The 25,268-nt window shown below is 62.2% G+C and overlaps 1 protein-coding gene across 2 annotated transcripts in view; it reads left to right on the top strand.

The window, feature by feature from the left end:
* Abcc1 (ATP binding cassette subfamily C member 1 (ABCC1 blood group)) overlaps positions 1-25,268 on the top strand; it is an 87,406-nt gene that overhangs the window by 20,412 nt on the left and 41,726 nt on the right. For both annotated transcript variants that reach the window (XM_078024307.1, XM_078024306.1), the window contains exons 2-10: positions 2,119-2,295; positions 5,227-5,352; positions 7,707-7,844; positions 9,143-9,268; positions 14,823-14,884; positions 16,088-16,219; positions 22,379-22,612; positions 23,287-23,464; positions 24,646-24,807. In XM_078024307.1, the coding sequence (XP_077880433.1) occupies positions 2,119-2,295; positions 5,227-5,352; positions 7,707-7,844; positions 9,143-9,268; positions 14,823-14,884; positions 16,088-16,219; positions 22,379-22,612; positions 23,287-23,464; positions 24,646-24,807 (1,335 nt within the window). The remainder of the gene's footprint in view (positions 1-2,118; positions 2,296-5,226; positions 5,353-7,706; positions 7,845-9,142; positions 9,269-14,822; positions 14,885-16,087; positions 16,220-22,378; positions 22,613-23,286; positions 23,465-24,645; positions 24,808-25,268) is intronic.

The raw sequence follows: 25,268 nt of genomic DNA, 5'->3' as shown, positions 1-25,268 counted from the left end.
TCTCAGACGCCTCTCTGGGGACAGTGGCTCCGGGCTGTCCTCTCTCTGAAGGGCAGATGCCTTTGGCGTGAGCTGTGTCTGGCGGCTGCGGAGAGGCTGCCTGGTGGTTAGAGCCACCAGCAGTTTAATCCTCGTGCCAACCGTGACCTTAAGACTCACAGGTGGCGGGAAACCAACTAAGGCCGTTGGCCTCCATGGGAGCCGCTCCCCTCCACGGTCGGCCGCCGTCTTGCTGTACAGACACACGGGCCTTTCCGGTTTAGTTTGGTTTGGTTTTTTAACGGTTCTGTCGGTCCCGAAGCTCCCCGCTGAGCCCTGCGTGTGGGGGCCCTGGAAGTTGGCTCTTGGGTCCCGCCTCGTTCCCGCTTCTGCCAAAACGGCCCTCTGCGTCTCGGAGGAGGGACGCCTCTGGGGAGCCAGTCCTTGTCCCTCTCAGGTCCCATTATTTATTAAGAATTTTACAGCCATCGTAACTGCCTTTCAGGTGCCTGGCTGGGCCGTGGCAAGTGGCCCGTGGGGCATGACGCACATGCTCCTTGGGGAACACACACTTTGATCACATTCTCAGCTTTTTTCCTCTCTATTTCATTTTTATTTTGGAGAGTTGGAGGTGCGGCTCAGGGCCCCCACAGGCCAGACAAGCCCCCTGTCTCTGAGCTGGTCTCCTCCCCAGTTTTCTTTCAAGTGAAATGATCCGGGCCCGGTGCAGCAGCACACGCCTGTCATCCCGGCAACTCTGGAGGCTGAGGCAGGAGGACCGCAAGTTCAAGGCCGGCCTCAGCAACTTAGTGAGACCCTTAAGCAACTCAGCAAATCTCTGTCTCAAAATCAAAAATAAAAAGGGCTGGGGCTGGGGCTTATCGGTTAAGCATCTCTGGGTCTCGCCCCTGGTACCAAAAATTTTTAAAGATTTAAAAAAAGAGACGAGAGCCGCGCGCTTCCTCCCCTTCCCCTCCCTGCATTTGGCCTGGCGTCAAAGCTTGTCTGGTGCCCGAGGTTCCCAGCCCCTGAGCTCCTTGCCGGCCTCACTGTGTGACGGTGGGCAGGCCGGCCTCACACTTGCAATCCTCCTGCCTCAGCCTCTCCAGCTGCTGCAATTCTAGGCGAGCACCACCGCGCAGGGCCCGGATGTTCGATTTAAAAAAAAAGTGTCAGAAATCATCCAAGTTTTTATAGGAGATGGTCTGGTTTTAGGTGCCAGCAGCTGACCTCGTTTTTTAATAATCATGTCCAAAGTAACACGGAACCATCCCTGGGCTCCGTGGCCACTGTGGGGCGAGGTCTCGGATTTCTCCTTTGGCCCAGCCTCCCCCTGCAGAGGTGGGAAGCGAGACTCGCGACCTGGCTGACAGGGTTTCCCAGTTGTGCAGCTGGTTCACCGACGGCTCTGGCCTCGAGTGAAATTCACATCCTCCATTGCCAAACAGCGAGTGGAATGAGCTCTTGGCTAGGTCCGCCCGGGCGAGTTGTGTGTGTGCGTATCATGTTTAGAAATCTGTCTGGCACGTCTCTTGTGCAAAATACAAGCTTTTCGTTTTTTAAAAAAAGTTTTTTAAAGTGATCGGAGCAGTTTGTTCCCGAGGCTGGGGAGTCTGATGGTGAAGGCAGGGAGCCGCTCCGATTGCCTGGGTGCGAATTCAGCCACGGAGCCCAGCGACCCTGTGATACTGCGCACGCCCTGGGACCCGTGGCGCCCGCTTGCGCATCTGCAGAAGGGGCCGGGGGCGTCCTTAGCTCCTAGGATCGAGGGGGGTGATGAGTGTGAGCACGGGGGGGGCCTGGCTCACCAGCTCAGTTGGGGTGTGAGCCATGTTCCTGCTGCTGCTGATGACGACGTCCTCATTTCACAAGGCAGGGACATCAGGGGACCCGTATGACCAAAGGGTCCTTCAGGGCCCCTGGAAACGGCAGTCTTCACTGTGTCGCGGTGGGACCGGCCGTGGGCTGGGGGACCTTGTCTGTCCTGTAGGGAGAGGCGAGAGGTCGCCCGTCCCATGACTGGTGTCTGGGTCTGGCCGAGCCCTGTGGGTCGGAAGGGGCGGATCCTGGTGGCTACCCTGGGCGGTGCGCCTGCCCCGTGCCCCTGACCCGTGCCCCTGCCCTGTGCCTTGCCTGCAGGACTGGAACGTCACGTGGCACACCAGCAACCCCGACTTCCCCAAGTGCTTCCAGAACACCGTCCTGCTGTGGCTGCCATGCTTCTACCTCTGGGCCTCCTTCCCCGTCTACGCCCTCTATCTCTCCCGCCACGACCGGGGCTACATCCAGATGACGCACCTCAACAAAGCCAAAACTGTGAGTGGCCGGACGTCCCCGCGGCGGAGGGGGCGGGCCCCCGGGCGGCGCCTGACCTTTCTGTCCACGTGTCTCGAGTTCACTTGAAGTCCGGAGCTCGGGCAGCGCACAGGGGCTCGGATCCCCGCTCGGGCGCCTGCGAGCCTCCCTGTCCCATGTGTGCCCAGTGGGGGGCAGCGCTTTCTCCAGGGGTGACCAGGTCCTCAGAAGGCCTGCCTCCCGGTGAAAGCTGTCTGCCATTTATTTCTTATTTTTTTACTTTAAAAAGGCCTTCGTTTTGAAATGGTTTCCCAGCACAGGGTCGGGGCATCCGTGTCCAGGACTGCCCCGTCCCTCCTGTGCCCACTGATTTTGAACCCCTGCCCTTGGGTTGGAGGAGAGCTCCTGCCCTCCGCGGGTTCACATCCTGAACCGTTTGAGGAGAGGTGGCGTGGGCTGGGGACGTGCCTGCCTCGTGCGCACAGGCCCTGGGCGCCGTCCCCAGCGCCCCCTGCACTCACAGAACCTGAGAAGAGGCGGCGTCCGCCACGCCCCTCGGCCCCTCAGCTTCTGCAGTGTTTATTTCCCCCCAAACGAGATTCTTTTGTGTAACCACAGCACAGTTACGAAACAGGGAATTTCACAAATGGCCACGACTTAACAAGAAAAGAAAACCTGCTGTCTGAGTTGCAGTCTGTCCTCTGACCTGCTGCTGGCCTTGGCCTCGCCAGCGTCTTCCTCCTCTGGCGCAGAACCCCGGCTGCAGCCACGCGCTGCTTTTGCTCACGTTTGTCTCTTTAGCTTCTTTTTAATTTGGAAGAAGTCTCCGCCCTCCTGCGTCTCTCATGACCTTGGGACGTGTGAGGGACGCTTATTCTGGAGTACCCTTCCTCAGTTGGAATTTGAGTGACGCAAACGTCAGCTGGCTTTCTGTTACTGTGAGAAATACCTGACATAAACAAACTTAGAAAGAGGAAAGGTTTGTTTCGGCTCACAGCTGGGCCCAGGGTTGGGCAGACCCATGGCTTTTCGGCCTGAGAGGAGGTCGCACATCCTGGCTGGCACATGTAGCAGAGCAAACCCTTTCTTCGTGGCCAAGACCAGCAGGGTCCCCAGGAAACTCCCCTCCAGGCCCCACTTCCTGAGGGGTCTCTCTGAGTAGTGCCCCCGCTGGGGACCAGGTCTCTGACCCGTGGTCTTTGGGGCACAGTCCAGATCCACGGTAGAGCAGCTGCCCGCCTGCTCCTTCCTGGTCGGGTGGGTGCCGGTCACTTGATCCCGGTGTTGGCTGGCCTCTCCGTGTTGGGGTGCCATCCCCGCCCCCCCACAGCTGGCCGGCCGTCTAGGAGAAGCCGTGAGGAGCTTGGGAGCGCCCTGCTCCCTCTCCTGCTCTCTTTCTGCACCAGCTGTTTACCCACCTCTGTCTTTCTGAGATGGGGTCTTGCCCTGTGGCCCAGGCCGGCCTGGAGCTGGAGACCCTCCCGCCTCGGCCTCCCGAGTCGCGGGGTCACAGGTTTGGGCCGTCCGTCCGTCTCGGCTGTTGTGACCCAAGACCCTCGGGGACAAGGAGGCTTGAGTGATTGGCCCCAGTCCTTTGCTGGGACGCCCGCCCGAGCCGTCTGGCTCATACCGCGGTCAAGGCCCCTTAGAACCGACCAGCCCTGCAGATCGGAGCAGCCGCCGCACGCTGTCGGAGTGGCCGCGGGGCTCTGCCTGGCCAGCCGAGCTGTCACACTGTGGGCGGGTGACCACTGACGTGCACCGGGGAGAAGCCAGTCTGAGGGGCGGGGCCACTCGGGTGGCCAGTGTGACAGGCCACAGAGTGTGTAGAGCGCAGCTGTGTCACCTCTGGAAGGGAAAGACGGGGCGTGGGGGTGGGGAGAGCTCAGCACAGACAGGGTGGGGGCAGGGGGGGTCAATGAGGACAGTGACAAGGGACACGTGGCCTCAGGCCCTGGGCCACGGCAGAGCAGGTCCAGTACCAGGAAGGAGGCCTGGCCTGGGCTCTGGGCGGCCGTGTGTGGGTGCGGGTCCGTCCACTGGGACTGGACCCCTGAGGATGCTGGTAGCGGAGGCCGGGCGCGTGGGGGTGGGGGAGGGGAAGCACTGACCCTGATCCTTGTGAACTTGGAGCTCCTCCAGAATCAGTCCTGGAAAGGCCGCCGCCGGCTTCCCTGCCTGGACTGGGTGAGCCAGGAGCCCTGTGTCCATTTCTTGGGGAACATTGTCTCCTTTTTGGAGATAGATCAGATTTTTATCCTTCCTGGCTCAGAAACGCTCCATTAGCTTCCCGCTCCTGGGAGTAAAGATCCGGAAGGCCTCCTGGTGGCCCAGAGTGCCCTGGTGGCCCAGAGTCCCCTGGTGGCCCAGAGTGCCCTGGCTCCAGGTTTCCTCCTCTGCCATCTCCTCGTGTCCAGGCTCATCCCATAGCAGCAACAAACCCTTGGTCCCACCCCAGGGCCTTTGCACGTCCTGGGCCCTCTGCCTGGACTGCTCTCTTGTGCACACATTCCCTGCTTTCGACTCTCCACTCTCCTGCCTCCCGGCGGAGGCCCGGCCTGTTTTCCTTCTCTGCACTGCACCATTGCTCTCGGGCAGGATGCGGGGTGCTTCTGTTTTTTCCTGATTATCTTCCACTAAAGCATCAGCTCTGAGGCAGGGACGGCCTTTGCCTCTGTGGCTGGCCCTCAGGTGACGTGGCTGATGGCATGGCTCCAGGGAGGGCTGCAGGCTGAGCTCTTTTGAGTGTGGGTGCTGGGGGGACATCAGCCAGCGAGTCCTGCCGGGTCGGGGCGCCGCCTGGCGGGTTGGACACAGACCCTGTGTGTGGCCTGCTGGCTGTCCACCCCAGCTGGGCTCCATGTGGCAAGGACGGGGCTTTATCTGGGGTTGGTGGCGTGGGCTTGGCCGCGCTCCCCGCGGGGTGCTGGAACCTGCCCTGTTCTCTTGCAGGCCTTGGGATTCCTGCTGTGGATCGTCTGCTGGGCCGACCTCTTCTACTCGTTCTGGGAAAGGAGTCACGGTGTCTTCGTGGCCCCCGTGCTGCTGGTCAGCCCGACCCTCCTGGGCGTCACCATGGTGAGTGGGCGCCACTGGGAACCTTGGCCATCGCCAGGCTCCGCGGAGGCCCAAACCGCGGCCCGCTGAGAAGGGACGGTGAAAGCCCAGAAATCTGACTTCTGAAAAACCCCGGGGACTGGCCCCGCCAGAGTCCAGCTGGACAGGGAGGTCCGCGGGGCCTGTGGGAGGGGCATGCACACCCCTCTTGCCACCGTAGGGACCGCTGCCCCCGCCCTTCCCCGAGGCAGAGTGACACCTCGTCTTCCCTTGCATTTGCAATGAAATCTCAGACGCTTTCCCCGGCCGTGTGTGAGGGGTGGGATGCTGAGCTGGACAGGAAGCAGCCCCTCCCCTTGGGGGTCCTCGGTCGGCGGGCAGTGCCCATGGGTGAGCCGTTATTAATTATAGCCGATCGGCTGCGAGACAGTTTCTGATCTGTCCCCTTCCAGGGCGTGGAAGCTGAGGCACAGAAGGGTTAAGGCCTTTGCTAAGGTCACACAGCCACAGCGTAGAGCGGGTTCCAGCTCTGGCCCAGCACCTGCCGCACTGTACCCTGTTTGTTTACTGTGACTCTTTGTTTATTATCTGGCTTTCCCACTGGGGTTGGCTCCCCTGTGACTTCAGACAAGGGACATGACACAGGAAACAGTGGGCAAATATTGTCTTACCCTCCCCGTTCCCCGAGGGCGCGAGGTAAGGTGTGTGGCAGCTCCACGGGCGGCTCTGTGGGGCTCAGAGTGTGCGGGCGCAGGGTGCACAGGGAGGGTTTGCTCCACACCCGGCCTCACACACGGGGCACCTGTGGAGGGTACCCCTGCCCGAGTTCCCTGGGGCCACCCCGTGGTCACCCTCCCCGCCCCCCACCCTGTGGCCACTCGGGTGCTTCCCGTCCTGCTCTGAGCCTCCAGAGCACCGTGGGCACGTCTCGGGCGCAGCGGCTGCAGTCTGGCTGCACAGCCCTTGGCCGGGTCTGTCCTGATTTACTTACTGGGTGGCCTCGCCGCCCGCTGCTGGGCCGTTCCTGGTCACAGGAGGCGTGGGCGGGGGACGGTCAGTCTAAACAGTTGTCGGAGCCCATTGGTGGCACGAGGCGGGCATCTCTGGCAACGCGTTTCAGGTTGAGGTCACGTGGCCGGCGTGTGGTCTGTGGTCTCTGGGTGGCCGGGACATGTGTGGCCATGGGAGGCCCCTTTGGCTGCTCCCACAGGGTGTGGACACACCTGACCTTTGGTGGTGGTGACAGAGCCCCAGGTGTGCCCGTCCCACCCTGCTGTCTCCCCTCTCTTGCTGTGGACACTGGTCAGTGAAGTTCCTGGACGCCTGGGTTCTGGCCACGGCCCATTGCTGTACCCCGGGTCCTGAATGGAGAAGTCTTGGGCCAGGGCGAGGCATCCTGAAGAGCTGACCAAGGAGAGAGGGGAGGCCGGAGCCCCTGGACTGACGGGCCCCAGCCAGAGGGGAGGAGGCTGCTCTGGGCAGACTGGCCCGGGCCTCAGAGGCAGAGCCCTGGTTGATGGGCTCCGGGAAGAGCCAGGGACTGGGCAGGAGGAGCCAGGGACTGGGCAGGAGGAACCAGGGACTGGGCAGGAGGAGCGGGGACTGGGCAGGAGGAACCAGGGACTGGGCAGGAGGAGCGGGGACTGGGCAGGAGGAACCAGGGACTGGGCAGGAGGAGCAAGGGACTGGGCAGGAGGAGCGGGGACAGGGCAGGAGGAGCGGGGACAGGGCAGGAGGAGCCAGGGACTGGGCAGGAGGAACCAGGGATTGGGCAGGAGGAGCGGGGACAGGGCAGGAGGAGCCAGGGACTGGGCAGGAGGAACCAGGGATTGGGCAGGAGGAGCGGGGACAGGGCAGGAGGAGCCAGGGACTGGGCAGGAGGAACCAGGGACTGGGCAGGAGGAACCAGGGGACTGGGCAGGAGGAGCGATGGACTGGGCAGGAGGAGCGGGGACTGGGCAGAGGAGCGGGGACTGGGCAGAGGAGCGGGGACAGGGCATTCTGAACCCATGTCTGGGGGCAGGGGCGGCCTGTGGCTGCCCTGCCTCTCCTGAGTCTATCTGGAGGCCCAGCATCGAGGTCTTGCTTCCCCCGGGCCACTCTGCCCCTCCAGGGGGTGACCACAGTGCCCTCCTCTTTCAAGGAGAAGCATCCTGGTGGATTTGGTGCCCCTGGGTTTTGGTCGTGTGTGGGTGGGGGCAGCAGGCCTAGAGCCAGCCACGGAGTGAAAGCCCCCAGTCACACCTGGTGTGAGGCGGAGCTGGGCTGGAGCCGGCTCACCCCGGGAGGCCGCGTCCCGCAGGCTGAGGTCCACCGGGCCCTGGGCCTTGGCTCCTGCCTTCCTTGAGCGGCTCCCTCTCTGCTGCTTTCCCCAGCTGCTCGCCACCTTCCTGATCCAGCTTGAGAGGAGGAAGGGGGTCCAGTCCTCGGGCCTCCTGCTCGTCTTCTGGCTCATGGCCCTACTGTGCGCCCTCGCCATCTTCAGATCCAAGATCATGGCTGCCTTAAAAGAGGTGAGTGGGCGTCGGGCCTGCACGGTCCCTCACCTCCGCGGAGGGCTGGGGCTGCGTCTCCTCCGACCCAGGGTCTTGGGTTGCCGGGGGACATGCACGCGTCCTGGGCCTGGGGCGGAGCTGAGCTGGGAGCAGGGTGTGTGAGTGGCTGCTTCCCCGGGGGCCTGGACGCGTCCCCAGGTGACCTCGGTGCCATCGGCTGCGTTCTGGCTGGAGACGGTGTCTAGGGGGGCAGCGAGCGCTCTCCCAGGAATTTGAGGAGTGGTCACCTGGAGGCTCCTGGCCGCTGTCCCTGCTGGCCTGGAGCTCACCAAGGAGCAGCGTGAGGCCAAGGAAGGGAAGGAATGGGTGTTTATTGAGCGCCCACGGCATACAGAGCAGCCTCTCCTTGACGTTGATGGAGCAGACGTCGAGTCTCTAAGTGCAGGGGACTGAGTGCTTTTTATGAATAATCACGTGATGTTGCTCCGTGACGGATGGGACTGTGCGACCTCAGCCAGATTCACATTCTGGGCTGGACACTGCTTGGTGACCGAGTACTCTCCTGTGTTCTGGGGCATCCCTGGCCTCCTCCTGCTGGGTGCCAGTCACACCACAGGTTATGACAAATGTGTGTCCCTAGACTGCCACTTGGTCCCTGGGAGGTCCTCCTGGTTGAGGACCACCGGACTTTTGTAGGAGGGGAAACTGAGGCACAGAGAGGGTAAGTAAGTGAACAAGGTCCCGCAGCCCGTTTGAGGTGGACCAGGCCCTGGACGCAGCTCAGTTTGGCTCCCATGCCCAGGCTTCCTCCCGCACCTGGGATGCCCTCAGCACACAGCTGGGCAGGGTGGCCCTGGGTCGGAGCCCTCTCTCCTGCCTCAGGAGGGGTGGGGCGTGCGGGGAAGCCAGGGCTGGGTCTGCAGGGGGCACTCTCCAGGCTCTCGAGCTCGACTTGCTCCGTTTTCTGTTGCTGTAACTGAATGCCACCGCTGGGTGACTTACAGAGTACAAAGGTTTGTGCAGCTCGTGGTTCTGGAGGCTGCGGGGAATCCAGGGTCATGCGACTGCGTCTGGCCAGGCCTGCTCGCTGTGGGGATTCTCCCAGAGCCCCGAGGTGGCTCAGGGCGTCCCCGCCCAAAGAGCCAGCGCACAGACTCGAGTCTCTCCTCAGGTTGGGGGTGGGGGTCCCACCTCCAAATACCGTGACCACAGGACCCTGGGGACGTGGCTTCAACGTGGGCTCTGGAGGCCGAGCTTGGCTTCCCGGGCGCTCCTGGAGGTGACCTTTCCCCCTGCCCTCCCTGTCTGCCGCGCAGGACGCCCAGGTCGACCGGTTCCGGGACACGACTTTCTACGTCTACTTGGCCCTCGTGCTGGCCCAGCTGGTGCTGTCCTGCGTCTTGGACCGCGCGCCCCTGTTCTCCGAGACAGTCAATGACCCCGTAAGTGCCACCAGGACGCGCGTGCCTGGGAGCTCACGCCGGCTGACGTCCCAGGCCCTGGTCCCCAGCCCTCAGCCCCCGGGACGGGTGGCCCGCAGAGGGACGTGTGGCCTCAGCCTCCCGCTGCACCCGTGACCAGGCCGCGGCAGGGACGGGGCGGGCTGTGCTTGGAGGAGGTCTGTTTGGGGGCGAGGGTGGCCGCTGCTGAGCCTGTCCTCTTCCTGCCTGGCCTGGTGACGGGGAGCGTGAGCAGGGGTTGGAGGATGCTGACTTCACAGATGCTGGGTCCTCCTGAGCCTCTGGGGGACTGGGTGACGTCAGGCTGGGGCGCCCCGGAGGAGCCGACACCGTGGGGCAGAGGGAGCCCGCGGCCCAGGACCTTCGAAGCCGCCCGCTCCGGGGCGAGGGCCGGGGACATGAGCAGGCGTGGGTGGCTGCTGTGGGCTCACCTGTCTTGTGTGATCGTGCGTTTGCGTGTGCATGTAGGGGGTGGGTGTGCACGTGTTTGGGTCCATGTGGTTGGCGTGTATGACGTTCAGGGAGGCAGCGAGCACACGTGGCTTCTCCCCGTGCGGGGCACACGGGCAGCTGGTCTGTGTGCTGAGTGTGTGTGGCCCCACGGCCCCGCGTCCCCATCACTCGGGCATCCAGTGTATGGAGCAGGGTCACGTCAGGCTGCGCTGGCCCCGAGTCCTGGGGTCTGGCTGGCGGCCGTGGGGCGCCCCTGACCCTCCGACTTCCCGGAGCAGTGGGGCGTCCTGGGAGCCTCCGGGGGAAGGGTTTGGGGCTGCCGTGGGGGTCCGTGCGGATCCTGCTGGTGCCTGGTGGTGGGCATCGCTGCCTGGCACGGCCGCCGCGGTCCTCTGTGCCTGAACAGTCCAGCAGGGCTGCAGAGCAGGGTCCCGTGTCGGGTGTTGCGCCATCTGAGAGCCAAGCACGTGGAGAGACGTGCGAAGGTCACACGCGAAGGATGCTCTGAACACACGTGTCAGGGACGTCGGCGTCTCAGAGCGTGTGTCGGGGTCCTGGGACGGACATACGGGGGTGACTGCTGTCTCTCCATTGACAACCAGCCCGTGAGTGGCCGTGTTCCAGGGTCCTGGGGGTTGACGGGGCTCCGCTGGGTGGCTCCCGTCATCCTCTCCGGCGTCCGTGGTCAGATGGTGGCTGGACCTCGGGTCGGTGCTTCCGTAGCCAGGCGTCGGGTGGAGCTGGCGGGGCGTCCCTGGGCCTGCACCAGGTGGTCTCTCGTGGCTGGGCCTCTCGGGGCACAGCGGCTGGTCTCCAGAGGGACTGGTCCAGAGGAAGCTGTGGACCCCGAGTCGCAGGGTGTCCCTCGGTGGTCGAGGTTGCCCTGGTGTGGGGAAGGGGCCGAGGCCCCGCCTCGGGGTGGGGAGCCCCCAGGCCTCACTGCGGGCAGCGGGTACTATCTGCCCACCTTTGGGAGGCACAGCTTCACGGCCTCCAAGAGCTGAGGCCCGTGTCCTGAGGACACTGTCCCATGTTCATGTCCCCATGACCCTCAGGCCCCAGTCAGGGTGGGAGGCACCCAGCCCCCAGCACCCTCCCACCCTCAGAGCCGCCGCGGCCATGGCGTGTCCCCCGGGAGGCTGGGTGGGGTGGGGCTGGCCAGGCCGCTACATGCTGAGTCACCAGTGGCCGTCCCCCCGCGGGCCCTGGGCCCACTCTGTGACTCAGCGTCTATTTCTGTCCTGGCTTCCCCTGGGGCTCCTGCCCTCCGTCCCCGACCCTGGCTGCCTGGGCCTCTGGGAGCGTTCCAGGGCTTTCCTGCTCCTGCCCACTCCGGCCTCCGCCGTGGGTGAGGGACAGGAGCCGGGGTCCCCCAGATCAGCTTGTTAGAGGTCGGGCCTCGGGTCCCGCACAGGCCCCCGGTCAGACTCTCGTGGTGACCAGCTTCCCCGGTGGTTCAGAGCATGTGCCGGGAGCCACCGGGCCTGGGGAGCAGGAGACGTCTGTCTGTCCATCCCCACGGTACCGGACGCTTTCCCACCTGCGTCCCACCCAGAGCACCGGGAGCAGCCGCGTCCATCACCGAGAGTGGCAGCTGCCGTTCCGCTGACCTGCTGTCCCGTCCCTGTCTCTCTGTGCAGCCCGCCCACTGCTAATGCCCTGCACGTGTGAGACTTGCATTGAGGGACATTGGCATCCGTCACCCACATCCGGTCCCCTGCAAATCATTAGCCAGAGTCGGGCGGCTGTCACTGTCTTTTTCCCACGGATTAGAACTTAACTGCAGTGAGACTTCCAGTCTCAAGTTCCTGTGTGACGAGTGACGTGAGCCCATGCCTGGAGGCCCCGTCCCTGTGGCGTCCCCCCACGTCTCCTCGTGCCCCTCTGTGACCTGCGTCCACCACCCACCCGCCCCAGAGGTCTGACCTGGGGCTGCTGATCAAGTAAATCCGTTTATTTTATTGTTTGGTCCTGGGGACTCAACCCAGGGACCCTCTACCACGCAGCCACGTCCCCAGCCCTTTTTATTTATTTATTTATTCATTTTGAGGCAGGGTTTTGCTAAGTTGCAGAGGCTGGCCTTGAACTTGGCAATCCTCTTGCCTCAGCCTCCCGAGTCACTAGGATCACAGCCGGTCCCCACCACATCTGGCCACGCAACGTGGACGCTTTCCTCCCGTCCTTGTGGTCCTGTGGTGATTCACCGCGGTGCCAGGGCAGAGCTAGGCACACGTGGGCGGAGCGGGAGCAGCTGTGGGACGGGCAGCGGGGGCTTTGAGGGACGTGGCGCCACGGACTCGGGTCTACCCAAGGGTCCCCAGCCCAGCTTGGGGCTCTAGGTGGAGAGGGGGTCGGGGGAAAGGGACCCGGTGGGAGAGAGTAGAGGGCCTGGGCGGGGAGGGCGTTCGGACACCTCGCGGGCAGTGGCGTAAACAGATTTCCAGTGTTCACCTTGTGCTGGAAAGTTGGTGGCCTGATGTTTAGGTGGTTCCCACAGGTCGTAAGGAGAGCAGCTCCGCACACCGTTTATTAGTTGGGTTAATCCTGTCAGCAACCCAGTGAGGCAGGATAATGAGATGAAGACACAGAGGGTCAGAGTGGTGAGGTGAGCATGTGGCAGTGTTGCCTGGAGGACACAGCTGGCCGGGTCCCACCCCCACAGTTTCTGATACCATAGGTCCGCGTGGCTCCGGGCATTTATAACTCGTTCCCAGGTACTGCTGGGGGCCGGTGCGTTTGAGAACCGTGGCTCTCGGCCTCCTGGCCTCTTCCAGCACTTTGAGCTGCGGGCATCTCCGAGCACCCTGCAGAGAGCCGGGTGGGCACGAAAAGCAGATCAGTACCAGAAAGGTGCGTGGGGACCCAGGGAATTTCTGATGCGTGGACCAGACTGCGACAGGCACCGCCCAGGTCCCCAGACTTCCCCCTGCAAGGTCATTCGTGACCAGTTCTCAAGGAATCGGCGTTTGGGGCTTTTGGACCAAACTGGCTTCAGCCCCAGGGTTCAGGCCAAGTCGCCTCGTGCCAAACACGCAGCCCACGCGACTGCCGAGTCCCTGGTCCCTCTGGGTCTGTGCAGGTCAGGCCTGCCCTGCCCCTGCCGTCAGCCGGGCTCGTCTGAGTGGTCTTCCTCTCCAGGTGACGAGGGGCCGGTTCATAGGTCCCCGTCGTCCCACCCTGGTGGACGTGCTACAGCTCTGTCCAGGGCCGGGAAGCCCCCAGGTGACCCCTCGGTCTGTCCCTTCTAACGAGCCCCATTAGGAAGTCCTCAGTGCTTCCCCCGGACGCGGTGCCGTGGGTCCTGGCCTGGCCTGTGTCCCCTCCGGTCTGTCCATCTTGGCCCCTCGCGAGTCCAGCCGGCCTGTGTGTCGACTCGGGCTCTGCACGGCAGACAGGGGCTCCCGGAAACCAGCTCCCAGGCTGATACGTCTCCTTCCCTGACAGTGAGGAGGACAGGTAGCGCTGCTGGGCTCTGCCCCTGCGCCTGAACCTCGGTCACCTGAGAATCCACGCGTGGGGTCCCGGCAGGGGTCAGGGGCAGCCCTGGGACATGCGAGCCAGCGGCCACGGGCTGACCTGTAGCTGGCTTCCAGCACCTGGGACACCCCCCAGCTGGAATGAGGGTCTGTGTCCACAGGACCCGGGGGTCGTGGTGCTGAGAACAGGTGGCATTGAGCCCCCACAGCCATGCGAGGATAAAGAAGATGGCTTTGGAGGGAGAAGATCATCCATGGGGGCCTGACTTCACCCGGGCCTTAGGAGAGCCGCCTCGGCAGTCCCGGGGGCTCTGAGCTGGTGTCCCTGTCCTTGTCGGCCCCCTGTCTAACTGGGAAGCAGCATCAACAGAACCTCTGGGAAGAGATCCTTGGGCAGCTGCTTGGAGCCTCTCAGGGATCCCCATGGCCCTTAAGACGGAAGCCACCATTCCTCATGTGGCCCCAGTGTGGACAGAATGACAGCCTCCACCATAGACCCCGTCTTTGTCCCTGGAGTCTGCTGTGCCTCCGTCTGCCACGGGGCCTTTGCATATACTGTTCTCTGCCAGGCAGGGCTGGCCTTTCCTCTGGTTTTACTTGTGTCACTTGCTCTTCAGATGCCACTTAGACTGTCTTCCTCGGGGAAGCCCTCTGGGACCCTGGCACACCAGACTGGCCCCTGTCCCCTTGCATGGGCTCCTTGGTGGAACTGACCTGCCCGTGAGGCCCCCGTCATGAATTAGATTCAGTTGCTGCTTGTGATCACTTGACCCTGTTTCCCTTGGAACCTGATGACTTGGGGCTCACGTCCCGGCTCCACCACCGTGAGCCTTGGGAAAAGCCTTCCCCTCCGTCCTGCTAAGCTCTAACTGCAAACCGGGAGGATCCCTGTGCTGTAGGTGGTTGTGAAGACGGAGTGAGGTCATTGTGTGAAGCTCTCAGGGCAGAGCGGCTGGTGTGCAGGTCGGCAGCGTTTGTTATCACTGTAGGTGCCCAGTGTCATGAAGTCGGGGGTGACGTCTCTGTTTAGTTTCATTTATGGGGCTCAGCACATAGTAGGTGCTCGGGAAGTGTTTGCTGGCTGGCTGGATGAAGTTGGGATGATAGTATTGCCACGTTCAGGGGGATATAAAATCATGCAGGTGTTGAGCTCTTTGTAGATCATCGGACACGTAGTAGGTGCTCAGTAAGTACCTGCTCGATGAATGCACAAATACACTGGGGGACAATCGTGACCCCAGTCCATGTGTTGGTTGTGGGATATGAGATAAGGCAGGGCTCCGGTTCTCTGGAGAGCACCTAGTAGGTGGTGAGGCAGGAAGCACTGGCTGAGTGAGTCCCATAGTTCAGGCTGTCCTGGGTGGCAGGACAGGCAGGCTGCGCTGCGGCACCTGTGCCTGGAGGTGGACCCTTGGGGACGGAGGAGCAGCCGTGGGTCTCTTCCTCCTGGGGCCCAAGCACGGAATCCGTGAGTCGCAGAGCAGCCTGGGAGTGGATGCTGGTCCCCTGAAGCAGACGGTCTGCTCGCTGCTCTTCGCCCGGCTCTGGCCGCGATGGAAGGTGCGATGCTCACCTCCCTCTCCCCCCCTGTGCTCTGTCTCCTCCAGAACCCGTGCCCGGAATCCAGCGCCTCCTTCCTGTCCAGGATCACCTTCTGGTGGATCACGGGGTAAGGCCAGCGCCCCAGGCCCGGGGCGGGCGGAGGGGAAGGGACTGATAAAGGCGTCCCTCGGCTCGGCTCCTGTCCCAAGTCTTCCTGCACCGGGTGCTGACCGTCCCAGGCTCACGAAGCCGAGTGTGAGACACGCGCAGGCCTCGAGCTGCCGCCCTGGGGACGTGGCTCCCTTTCCCTGGGCTGCAGCTTGGCCTGCGGAGCCTTCCTGGGCCAGGGCCTTCCGGGGAGCGAAGGTGGTTTGGGGGTGTCTGGCACATTGTGTAGAGACGGACAGAGGCGGAACCGTGGCACCGAGGTGGTGAACGAGGTGAATTCTTTGTCCGGTTCCTGGGATCTTTCTGTAACGTTGAGATTGTTTTCCAAAAGGTGAAAATCCTAGGTCCACTTTTCTTTTTTAATTTTCAGTGGTAGGTGGATTTTATTTTATTTTATGTATCTATGTGGTGCTGAGGATCGAACCCAGTGCCCCAATGTCCCCAGCCAGCGCCCCCCGCAGGCGAGGCAAGTGCTCTGAGCCACAGCCCCTGTCCCTGGTCTCGCGTTTTATCCTGAAAGTCCTCAGACACTTAGGCCAGGACCGACCAAGCCCCCCAATCTGGAATCTGAAATCCCAAACTGTCTAAGCCCGACTGTGACGCCCCAAGTGGGAGATTCCACCCCGGGCCTCGGGTGACAGGTCACAGTCGAAACCCAGGGGCACCAGAAACACTGCGTGGAGTCGTCCCGGGCTGGGGAGAAGGTGGATCTGGGACCCCGACGAACCTCGGGCTCAGACTGGGCCCCTCCCAGCCGCTCACATATTCATGAGCACGTGTTCCAGAGTCCGGAATCCACAGCGCCTCCCCTCCCACGCATTTTGGATAAAGGATAAAAGTCGATGAGCTCATCCCTCCACGATCGCAGTGTTTTATTAAAGTGGCCTTTTGGAATCTGCACCGTGTGCGGTCAATCAGCGTCACCCTGACGTTTCTCTCCTGATCATTCTGTTCGTGTCTCTGTAAAGATGAGGCCACTTTCCCCGGGCCACCTGATGGCCTTCACTGCAGTTCCGTAACCTGCCCTCTGTCCCTCAGTTTGGCTCTCTCCCGTGGTCAGCTGCCTGCGGCTGTCATGGAGGGGCCCTGGGGGCGTGGAGTGGGACCCGCCGCCCTCTGTCGTCCCCCGTCCACACTGTCCGCCTTTGTGTCTTGGCCCCAGGTTGATGATCCGGGGCTACCGCCAGCCCCTGGAGGCCAGCGACCTCTGGTCCCTGAACAAGGAGGACACGTCCGCACAAGTGGTGCCCGTGCTGCAGAAGAACTGGAGGAAGGAGTTTGCCAAGTCCAGGAAGTAAGTGCGGCTCCTGTCACCCCCGGGGGCCCGTCACCTCCCCCCGCCACTGTGCCCGGCCCCGTGGCCTCTGATGGCTTCCTTTCCCCGGGCCGCCGTCTGCCGAGTGGGCTGGGGCCTTTCGGGGGAGCAGAGGCGATTTGGGTGGAAAAGAGAGTCAGGGCCTGTCCCGCTGCCGAGTGGCTCTTGGTGGCGCAGTGGAGCCGTGTGACTCTTCCCGAGTCCTCTGTGGTGTGGCCTGTCTCCAAGCCCTGGTGTGCTCCCGAGCGATCCTGCCGTTGGGGTGGGTCCAGCCTATGGGGTGACCCTGGGGAGCAGGGTGGACCGGCACCAGCAGCTCTGCCTCTGTCTGGCCCTCACTGGATCCACGCAGCAGATACAGGGGACAGGGCAGGCGAGGCCCGGGCTCAGGGGCCAGGGCAGGACAGGCGTGCCCCGGGTTTGGTGCCCTTTGCATGCGGCGTGATGAGGCAGGTGGGGAGTTGAGATCGTGGCTTTGAGCGCCAGTGTGGGGTGGGATTAAGGTGAGGTGACGGCGAGAGCGTCCCGTGGACTGTGTTAGAGCCGGTGGTCAGGGATGGCCTCTCTGGGAAGGTGACGTTCCAGTGGAGACTCTTGTCAAAGGAGGAAGCGCGTCCTGTGTGCATCCAGGAGAACGGCCTTCCCGCTGGAGGAAGCAGCCCGTGCAAAAGTCCTGAGGCTCCTGGGGAGGAGCCAGGGGGCCACGCGGCTTGAGCAGAGGGGGGCTGGGGTGGGGGCAGGAGGAGACAAGGTAGGAGGTGCTGGCGGGCTCTCCCAGGGCCTGGCTCTAGGTGTAGTGAGAGGACAGCTTTGCAGGACGGTGGTGTGGCCTGAGTTCTGGTTTATGACAACCCCGGGGCTGCCCTGGAGGAGACGGGGAACCAGAGCAGAGGTGGGGACGGGTGGGGCCTTCACTCCGTGTTGTCCTCCGAGTGCCTGGCGAGCAGTCGCGGGTGAGTGTCATCTGACAAGCCGCGTCCCAGTCCTGGGTGAGCTCCGGGTGTTTCTCCATCGGGGCTGGAGGACGAGGTGGGGATGGCTCCTGGGGCTCGGAGGCGGGTCCCCTCAGGGGTGCTCCGCTTGGCGAGAGGTCACTTGGGTTTTTCCCTGAAGGGGAGCCGGATCTGCCCTGCCGCTGCTGAGGATGTGGAGGGCTGGGGAGGACTGTCCCCTTGGGCTGGCGGTCCTTGGTGCGGCCTCTCACGCCCAAGTCTCTTTGTTAACCAGAGGAGGGGCGCCGCCCCGCGTGGGGCTGGGCTGCAGGTGGCCCGGGTCTTTGGGAAACAGCGAGGGGTGGTGGGCGGGAGGGTCGGCCTCCGCTTCCTGGCCCCTCTTGCTCCTCTCAGAGGCCTGGTCTGAGCTGCCTCCCGGCTCCTACCTCTGGGTTTGAAAACCCAGGGCTTCGCTGGTTCGGGTGAGGGCTGTGGGTTCTGCGCGGCCCGGGGCCACCGTAGCTTGGAGCTGTCTTGGGTGGCGGTTACGGTTGGCACGGGTGCAGGAGGGTTTGACGGCTCTGGAAAGAGTTGGGCGGTGTTCAAAAAGAAGTCACCTGCCGCCAGCCGTTCCGCTCCCAGGCAGACTCCCAAGAGGCCTGGAAACTCCTAAAGACACCTACAGACCTGAGGCCGTGTGTCTGTGGTGGCTCAAGCTGAGCCACCCGCTGGTGGACAGATGTGCAGACCACGGTGGGCTCCTAAGCAGCACCCAGGAGTGGACTGTGGATACACACCACAAACCACACAGCTGAACGGCAGAATCCTTATGCTCAGTGACAGAAATCGGACAAAAAGGACCATAGCCACTCCCCCTTATCTGCAGGGGATTTATTCCAGAATCTTCCTTGGGCACCAAAAATCTGCAAACACGTGAATAACCTACCAGCCTATCTGATTCTTAAAAAAAGTCAATGTGCTTTCCCCAGACTTGAAGTAGGAATTCAGGGCAAGGAATTTACAGTCAGGGGACATGTATTTCAGGGTATAACTGTTACACCAGCTAAAATCCCAACTGGCCCCTTTGTGTCGGGAGATTAGATGAGATTTTACAAAGTGCTGACCAACACTTGGTGAAGTCCTGAGCAAAATGCAGCCTTTTTTTTTTTTTTTTTGATTTGTGCAATAGTTGCAGTCCTAAAAATAATTAATAAGTATAGTTATTTTCCCCTTATCCACAGTTTCACTTCCTATGGTTTTGTTCTGTATGGTCAATTGTGATCTGGAAATATTAAATCAGAATTTCCAAAAATAAACAGTTCATAAGTTTTAAATGGTGCATGGTTGATGCACCATCCCATTCCCTTGCCTTGGATGTGAATAATTCCTTTGTCTAATGTGTCAACAGAGTATACGCTACCCTCTCGGTAGTCATTTAGTAGCCATCTTGATTATCAGACCGACAGTGCTTGTGTTCAGGTAATCCTTAGGTAGTAGCCTAATGCTGGGTCCCAATGCCTGTGTCATTTACCTCCTTTCGTCTTATCACACGGGCATTGTGTCATCTCTCACCATCTTAAGGAGACTCCAGTAAGATATTTTGAGAGAGGCCACGTTGACACACATTTTATTACAGTCTGTTGTCATTGTTCTGTTTTATTAGTCGTTAATCTTGTACTGTGCCTAATGTATAGACTAAACTCTTTCATGAATGTGTAGTTTTAGGAGAAAACAGTGGATGTAGGGTTTGGGACAATTGGTGATTACAGCCGTCTGCTGGGGGCTCCGGGCCGTATTCCTCACAGTTAAGTAGAGGGTCTAGCATTTATTTAAATATGCAGAAATACGCCCTCTGCACAGATTTGTATCTGGAAGTGGAGGTTCACGTGGGTCATCGTAAGCAGGCTTGCCTTCTGCACGGTCGCCTGGTGGAATGACCGTCTTCCTTGGGGACCGTCTTGCACAAGGCAGGAAGGTTCAGAAGAGCTGGCACCTGGGCTCGGGTACTGGGGTTCGTGACAAGGCCTCTTGAGACCCATTGTCGAGGAACGGAGCAAGGGCGACTCCATCTTGCGTCGCTCACGTTGGTTCCACGAGTCGAGTTGAAGCCCAGCCGGGGCCGCGTGTTCCCTGGAGGGCCGCGTGGGGGCCTGGCTGGCGGCTCCCCTCCCACCTCCCCTTTCCCGGTCAGAGGAATGGAACGTGCCGCGGGGTGGAGGAGATCCCTTCTCTGCCTGGAGATCAGATCCGGGGACGGGGTCGGAGAGCAGGGCTCCGGGCGCGTCCAGGGAATCCCGAGCCGTGGGGGCTGAGACGTGGCCCCTGCAGACACCGGCCGTCTGGTTTCACGAAGGACGAAGCCCCCGGGGCCCCTCAGAGGCTCTGGTTGAAGGCTGTGGGGAGACGGGATCACCCTCGTCAGGTTGAAGAGGGAACTTTCCAGAGTGGCCGCCGGCAGGTCCTTTCATGGACGTAAAAGGGCTGAAGAAAGCGGAAACGAGACATGGGAAGAACCGGGTGAGTCCTGGTGAGGCCACCTCCCGGTCACGCGGGGCAGGAGACAGACCCGGGCAGAGGCCTGGAGAGTGTTTTCGGGTCCCTCTGGGTCCGTCTTTGTGGCCGGTGACACCGAGTTTGTGAAGGAGGTGGACAGCTTCGTCGCCGCTTGGTGACGCGGAACTTGAGCGCGAGTGGCTCCATTTTAACTTTCCGCCTGGTCGTTGGCTCCTGCGGGAGCTTAGTGCCCCACAGGGGCCTCCCGTGGCTTTCATTCAACAGGCCACTCTGTCCCCTGCCACCCTCTCTGGCTGTCCCGCCCCAGGCTCTTGCCGCTCTGAGGCCGGCTCCTTGCTCCTTCCAAGGCCCTCAGCCCCCGCCTCAGCTCCCCCTTCCCTGCCTCCTGTTCTGGGAGGTCTCCTCTGACTCAGCCCTTCCCCGTCCAGCACTGGCCACACTCTTCAGAGATTCTTGCATCGTCCACCCCCTTAAGCTCCTTCCCTCCCTGCTCTGGGCCTCTCGTTCACTGGGTGCTTTCCTTGGCGCCCTCGATCTCCCTGATGCCACGCCCTGGCCACCGAGGACCGCCCTGGGTTGGGGAGGCCCGTGGGGCACTCAGGAAGTGGTGCCGAGCTGGCCAAGCTGGCCCCTGGGGGTGAGAAGAAACTGGACTCCAAACGCCAGCCAGGAACCCAGCTTCAAGGACGGAGGACATGGAGCAGGGGACGATCTAGGGCGGGTGACTAGTCCCCTGTGGCTGGGACTAAAGGCTCTCCTCCTCAAAGACGTCCCCCTCCTGACCCCCAGGACCTGGAGGACGTCCCGTGGCACAGCAAGAGATCTGTAGCTGTGGGTAGGGGAGCATTTTGTGCTGACACTGCTCCGCACCATCTGGACAGGCTTCTCTCCAAGAGGGAGACAGATCACAGAGGGGACATGCCGCTGCTGGCCCTGGGGTGGGAGGAAGGCGTCACAAAGCAGCAAGTGCATGTGGCTTCTTCAGCCAGAAGGGACAAGCACTGATTTCTCCTAGTACGTTCAGGTTTCCTACTTCCAGAACCGTGAGATGGTTCATCCATTGGAGAAAGTTGCTTTGACTGTTTGGGGAGAAGAGAGAGGGGGTGTATCAGTTAGTATCTATGGCTGGGCTGCGTAACAAGTTATCCCCAAATGTAGCCGCTTGAAATAGCAATGGACACTGGTCCGGGATCAGGGGTGGGCTTGGCCCAGTAGTTCTGGCCCGAGGTCTCCCAGGAGGGTGCTGTCATGCGTCAGCAAGGGCTGCATTCATCTGAAGGCTCGACTGGGACGTGGGGCTACAAGACCTGCTTCCTGGTTGTGCCCAAGTTGGCAAGTTAGGGGTGGCTCTTAGCAAGGGGTCTCACGGGGGGCATCTTGGATGGAGTGTCCTCGGGACGTGGCGCTTGGCCTTGTCCAGAGTGAGTGGTCCAAGCAAGGCAAGGTGCAGTCCATGCTGTTCTGCCAACCTGGTCTTGAAGTGGTGCCCTCCTTCCTGCCGCACGCCGCTTTGCGTGGGAAGGACCCCTGGGCACAGATGTCAGTCTGGGATGTTTGTTTCTGCTCTTAAGGGATTACTAGCCGTTTCCAAAGGGACAGCATCACCTTCTGTTCCCACCCGCGGCGTAAAGTGCTTCGACTTCTTGATGCGTCACAAACACGATTTCATGACGTGGCCTTTGGCTCCTGCCCTCTTCACGGGTCGGAAGTTGCATCTCGTGTGGTTCTGCCTTGGCTTCCCGAGGGACGAGGGTGGCCAGCGTGCTTTGGTGGCCACTCACACGTCTTCTTTGGAGAGTTGTTTACGGGTCCTTTGCCCGTCTTTGAAGCTGGGTGTCTGTGACACAGGACACAGGAGCCTGCCAGGTGTCCAGCGCAGGCCCTTCCTCCCGTCCTCGGGTTCTCCTTTAACTCTCCCGAGTGTCTTTTGAGGCACAGAGTGTTTTCCGTTGAAGTTCCGACACTGTTTTTCCTTTGGTCGCTTGTGCTTTGGGATGATGAGGCTGCAGACTCTCTTGCCGAGTTCAAGGTCAGATTCCTCCTGAGGCGTATAGACCGCCAGCTCTGCGTTGCTGGCCGCTCCGTGCCGAGTTGGTTTTTGTGGGCAGAGCAAGGCCGGCGACCATAGTCCTTCCTTTGCACGTGGCTGTCCTGTCCCTGATACCGTGTTTGGAAAAGACTGTCCCATTCCCAGTGGGTGGTCTTGCCAAAGGTCCGGAGCTTCCTGGCTGGACTCGGGTTCTGCTGCCGCCATCTCTGGGTGCCCGTCCCTCTGCTTGTCTGGACGCCTGGTGTCTTGGGGTCAGTCCTGAAGCTGGGACGTGCGAGTCTCCTTGGTTCTTCGGCGGGGCTTTGGGTTTTCCAGGTCTGGGGTTCTGACGGGGACCCTGGGGCCTGCGTGGGCCAGCTGGGGGCTGGCGGTCCTCTAAGCCTCACGTCCAGTGGCTCGTTCAGTTTTCACAGCCATAGGAGGTGGCTTCGGCCTCTGTCCCCATTTTATAGACGAAGCAACTGAGGCCTGGAGAGGTCAGGGGACTTCCTGCCGTCCCTCAGAGGGCAGGTGGCCAAGCCAGGATCCGGACCCGAGTCCATGTCCACTCCTCCGCTGCCCCCCGTGCAAAGCTGTCCCTCCCCAGGGCCTGGGCTGCGTCTCCGCTGGCCCCTCCGCCCCTTGACCCCACTCGTGTTGCAGGCAGCCCGTGAAGGTCGCGTACTCCTCCACCAAGGACCCCTCCAAGGCCTCGGGGGGCTCCAAGGTGGACGTGAGCGAGGAGGCTGAGGCCTTGATTGTCAAGTCCCCGCAGCGGGAGCGGGCCCCGTCCCTGTTCAAGGTGCTGTACAAGACCTTCGGGCCCTACTTCCTCATGAGCTTCCTCTTCAAGGCCGTCCACGACCTCATGATGTTCGCTGGCCCCGAGATCCTGAAGTAAGAGTCTTCCTCCCCCGCCCCCCGGCCTCCCGGCCTGACCTCTCGCTGCCGTACTGAGGACCCTGGTGTCCTCCATGCTGGGGGGACCCACACCACGTCCCCGTCTGTCCCGGCTTTGCTTCCTGCCTGGCTGAATAGCTGAGCTAAGGCACTGTGGTCACACAGACTCCCCGAACCCAGGGTGGGGAGGGCCTGGGACACAGCCCATGGGCCCATGTCACCTAGAAGTCAGGGCGAGGTCCCTTCTCCCCTCCTCTGTCTTCCCGGGGCCTCTGGTTCCTTCTCTGTCCCGCTTTACCTTGGTCACTTTGTCCTCTGGTTGGTCCCCTTTGGGTGACTCTCTGGGGGTGGGCAGAACAGTGTGAGGACCCCAGGGCAGGGGCCGTGTTGGGAGAGGCCGGCCGCCCTGCAGCCCATCACCAGGGGCCCTGTGTGCGCCCTGGACTGACCTGTCTGCCCCCCTCGCCTGGCTTGGAAGTTGCCGGAGGCGCCTTCCTGCCCCGTGGGTCCCGCTCCCTGGGTCCTGCCCTGTGGGTCCCTATCCCTGTGTCCCGCTCCCTGGGTCCCGCTCCCTGTGTCCTGCCCTGTGGGTCCCTATCCCTGTGTCCCGCTCCCTGGATCCCGCTCCCGGGTCCCGCTCCGTCACTCAGGGCTGTCCCCCGCCCCCGCAGGCTGCTCATCAACTTCGTGAACGACACCCAGGCCCCCGACTGGCAGGGCTACCTGTACACGGTGCTGCTGTTCGTGAGCGCCTGCCTGCAGACGCTGGTCCTGCACCAGTACTTCCACATCTGCTTCGTCAGCGGCATGCGGATCAAGACCGCCGTCATCGGGGCCGTCTACCGCAAGGTGGGTCCCTCCGGGACCCCGGGGATCTGCAGCCCTGCTCCGGGGGCCGGAGGGCGATGGGGGCGACCACTGGCCAGGATCCAGGGCCACCGTGCGGGATGTCTGCCCCCCGTCACCGTGGGTACCTGTGCCTGTCACCCTGGGTACCTGTGCCGGGGAGGCAGGTTGCCAGTCCTCCATGTGGGGCCACCAGGCTGCCTCCTGGTCTCCTGTGGCTGCCCGTGTTCTCCCCCTCGGTGGAACCTAGGGGGGCCGGTTCCTGCAGGATCGAGCCTGGCCGGCACCTGTGCAGTCCGGCTTCTTGGATTTTTATTTTTGCGCGTGGAGCTGGTGGAGCTCAGGCCTGGTGCGGGCCAGACGCTGAGCCACGTCCCCGGCCCCCAGGTTGGACTGGAAAGGAACCCTGTTTTCTTCCCGTCCCCTCACTTCTTAGCCCCTGGGGTGGGGGCTGTGTCACTAGGGAGACAGCTGGGCCTGGGTCCCCATCCCTGTCTGCAAACAGGACTCACCTGGGGGGCTCAGGCCTCCCGCCAGGCTGTACCCTGGCCAGCAAAGCAGTGTCCTGAGGGAGGTGGGGCAGGAGTTAGCGTTCCTCAGACTCCCCGGGCGGTGGGCGGTGGGCGGTGCGGGAACCCGGGGCCTGGACCAGGGAGGCTTCGCTGTAGCCCTGTGCCCAATCCCCAGGGATGTTGAGCAGCATCGGTGACGTCGGGTTGTCACAACGCGCGTGTGTGTGTGTGTGTGTGGGGGGGGGGGCATCTAGTGGTCAGAGGCGAAGGAGGCTGCTAAGGGCCCACCTCGCCCTGGACAGCCCCAGAAGGCTGACGGCCACTCTGAGGGACCTGGTGCCCTTGGCTGGGGACCGGACCCCAGCCACCTCAGCCTGGCCTCGGAGCTTGTTAGAAACGCAGACTCTCGGGCCGCCCAGACCTGCTGACCCCGTGTGTGTGGCCACGCCCGTGTGCAGAGCCCGCTCTGGAGGGCCCCGGAGGGCACACGGAAGAGCCCAAGGCGGGAGGCAGATGGACCTGGCCAGGTCCACGAGGGCCGTGGGCAGCGGCGTGGCCCTCGCGAGGCAGAGGGGCTGGGGAGACGGAGAAGAGGGGTAGTGTCCCGTCCTGTCCGGGGCCGGGCGGGCCGGGGCCCCTCACCTGCTCACCCCCTCTCTGCTCCCCCCGCAGGCCCTGGTGATCACCAACGCGGCCCGCAAGTCCTCCACGGTCGGGGAGATCGTCAACCTCATGTCCGTGGACGCACAGCGCTTCATGGACCTGGCCACGTACATCAACATGATCTGGTCGGCCCCCCTGCAGGTCGTCCTGGCCCTCTACCTCCTGTGGCTGGTGGGTGTCCGCGTCGTCCCCTCGAGTGCCCGGGGGAGGGGGTGTCTGATAAGAGCCGCCACAGCTCAGCGGTCCCTCTTGCTGTCATTGATGTGTTGTTTTCTGGCCCATGAACCCCTTCCTGGACATTCCTGCTGTCCCCGGGTTGTGGGGATCATGTCCTCCTTGATGGCACGGGGTGTGTGCGCATTTGTCTCCCCTTGACAGTGTGTGTGACTCACAACCCGGCAACATGCCCGCCTGTTCCTCCCCCGTATCCTCTCAGACGTGACCAGAGTCCCTGATAAGTGCCCAGTGGTGTTGTCAGGATTTCCCCAGGTGTGGATTTCTCCGGGTGTGGATCTCCCAGGAGTCCATCTTTACGTCAGCAAACCAAGGGCGTTTGGGGGTGAGCCAGACCTGAAAAGTCCCGGGGACTGTCTTCAGGCACGGATGGATCCAGGAGATGGAGCAGGGTTTGA

Source organism: Ictidomys tridecemlineatus, chromosome 10 (genome assembly GCF_052094955.1).
Source record: "Ictidomys tridecemlineatus isolate mIctTri1 chromosome 10, mIctTri1.hap1, whole genome shotgun sequence".
NCBI classification, from domain to species: Eukaryota; Metazoa; Chordata; class Mammalia; order Rodentia; family Sciuridae; genus Ictidomys; species Ictidomys tridecemlineatus.
Note: the sequence above shows the minus strand (reverse complement) of the source record. Positions and strands in the feature narration are given on the sequence as shown.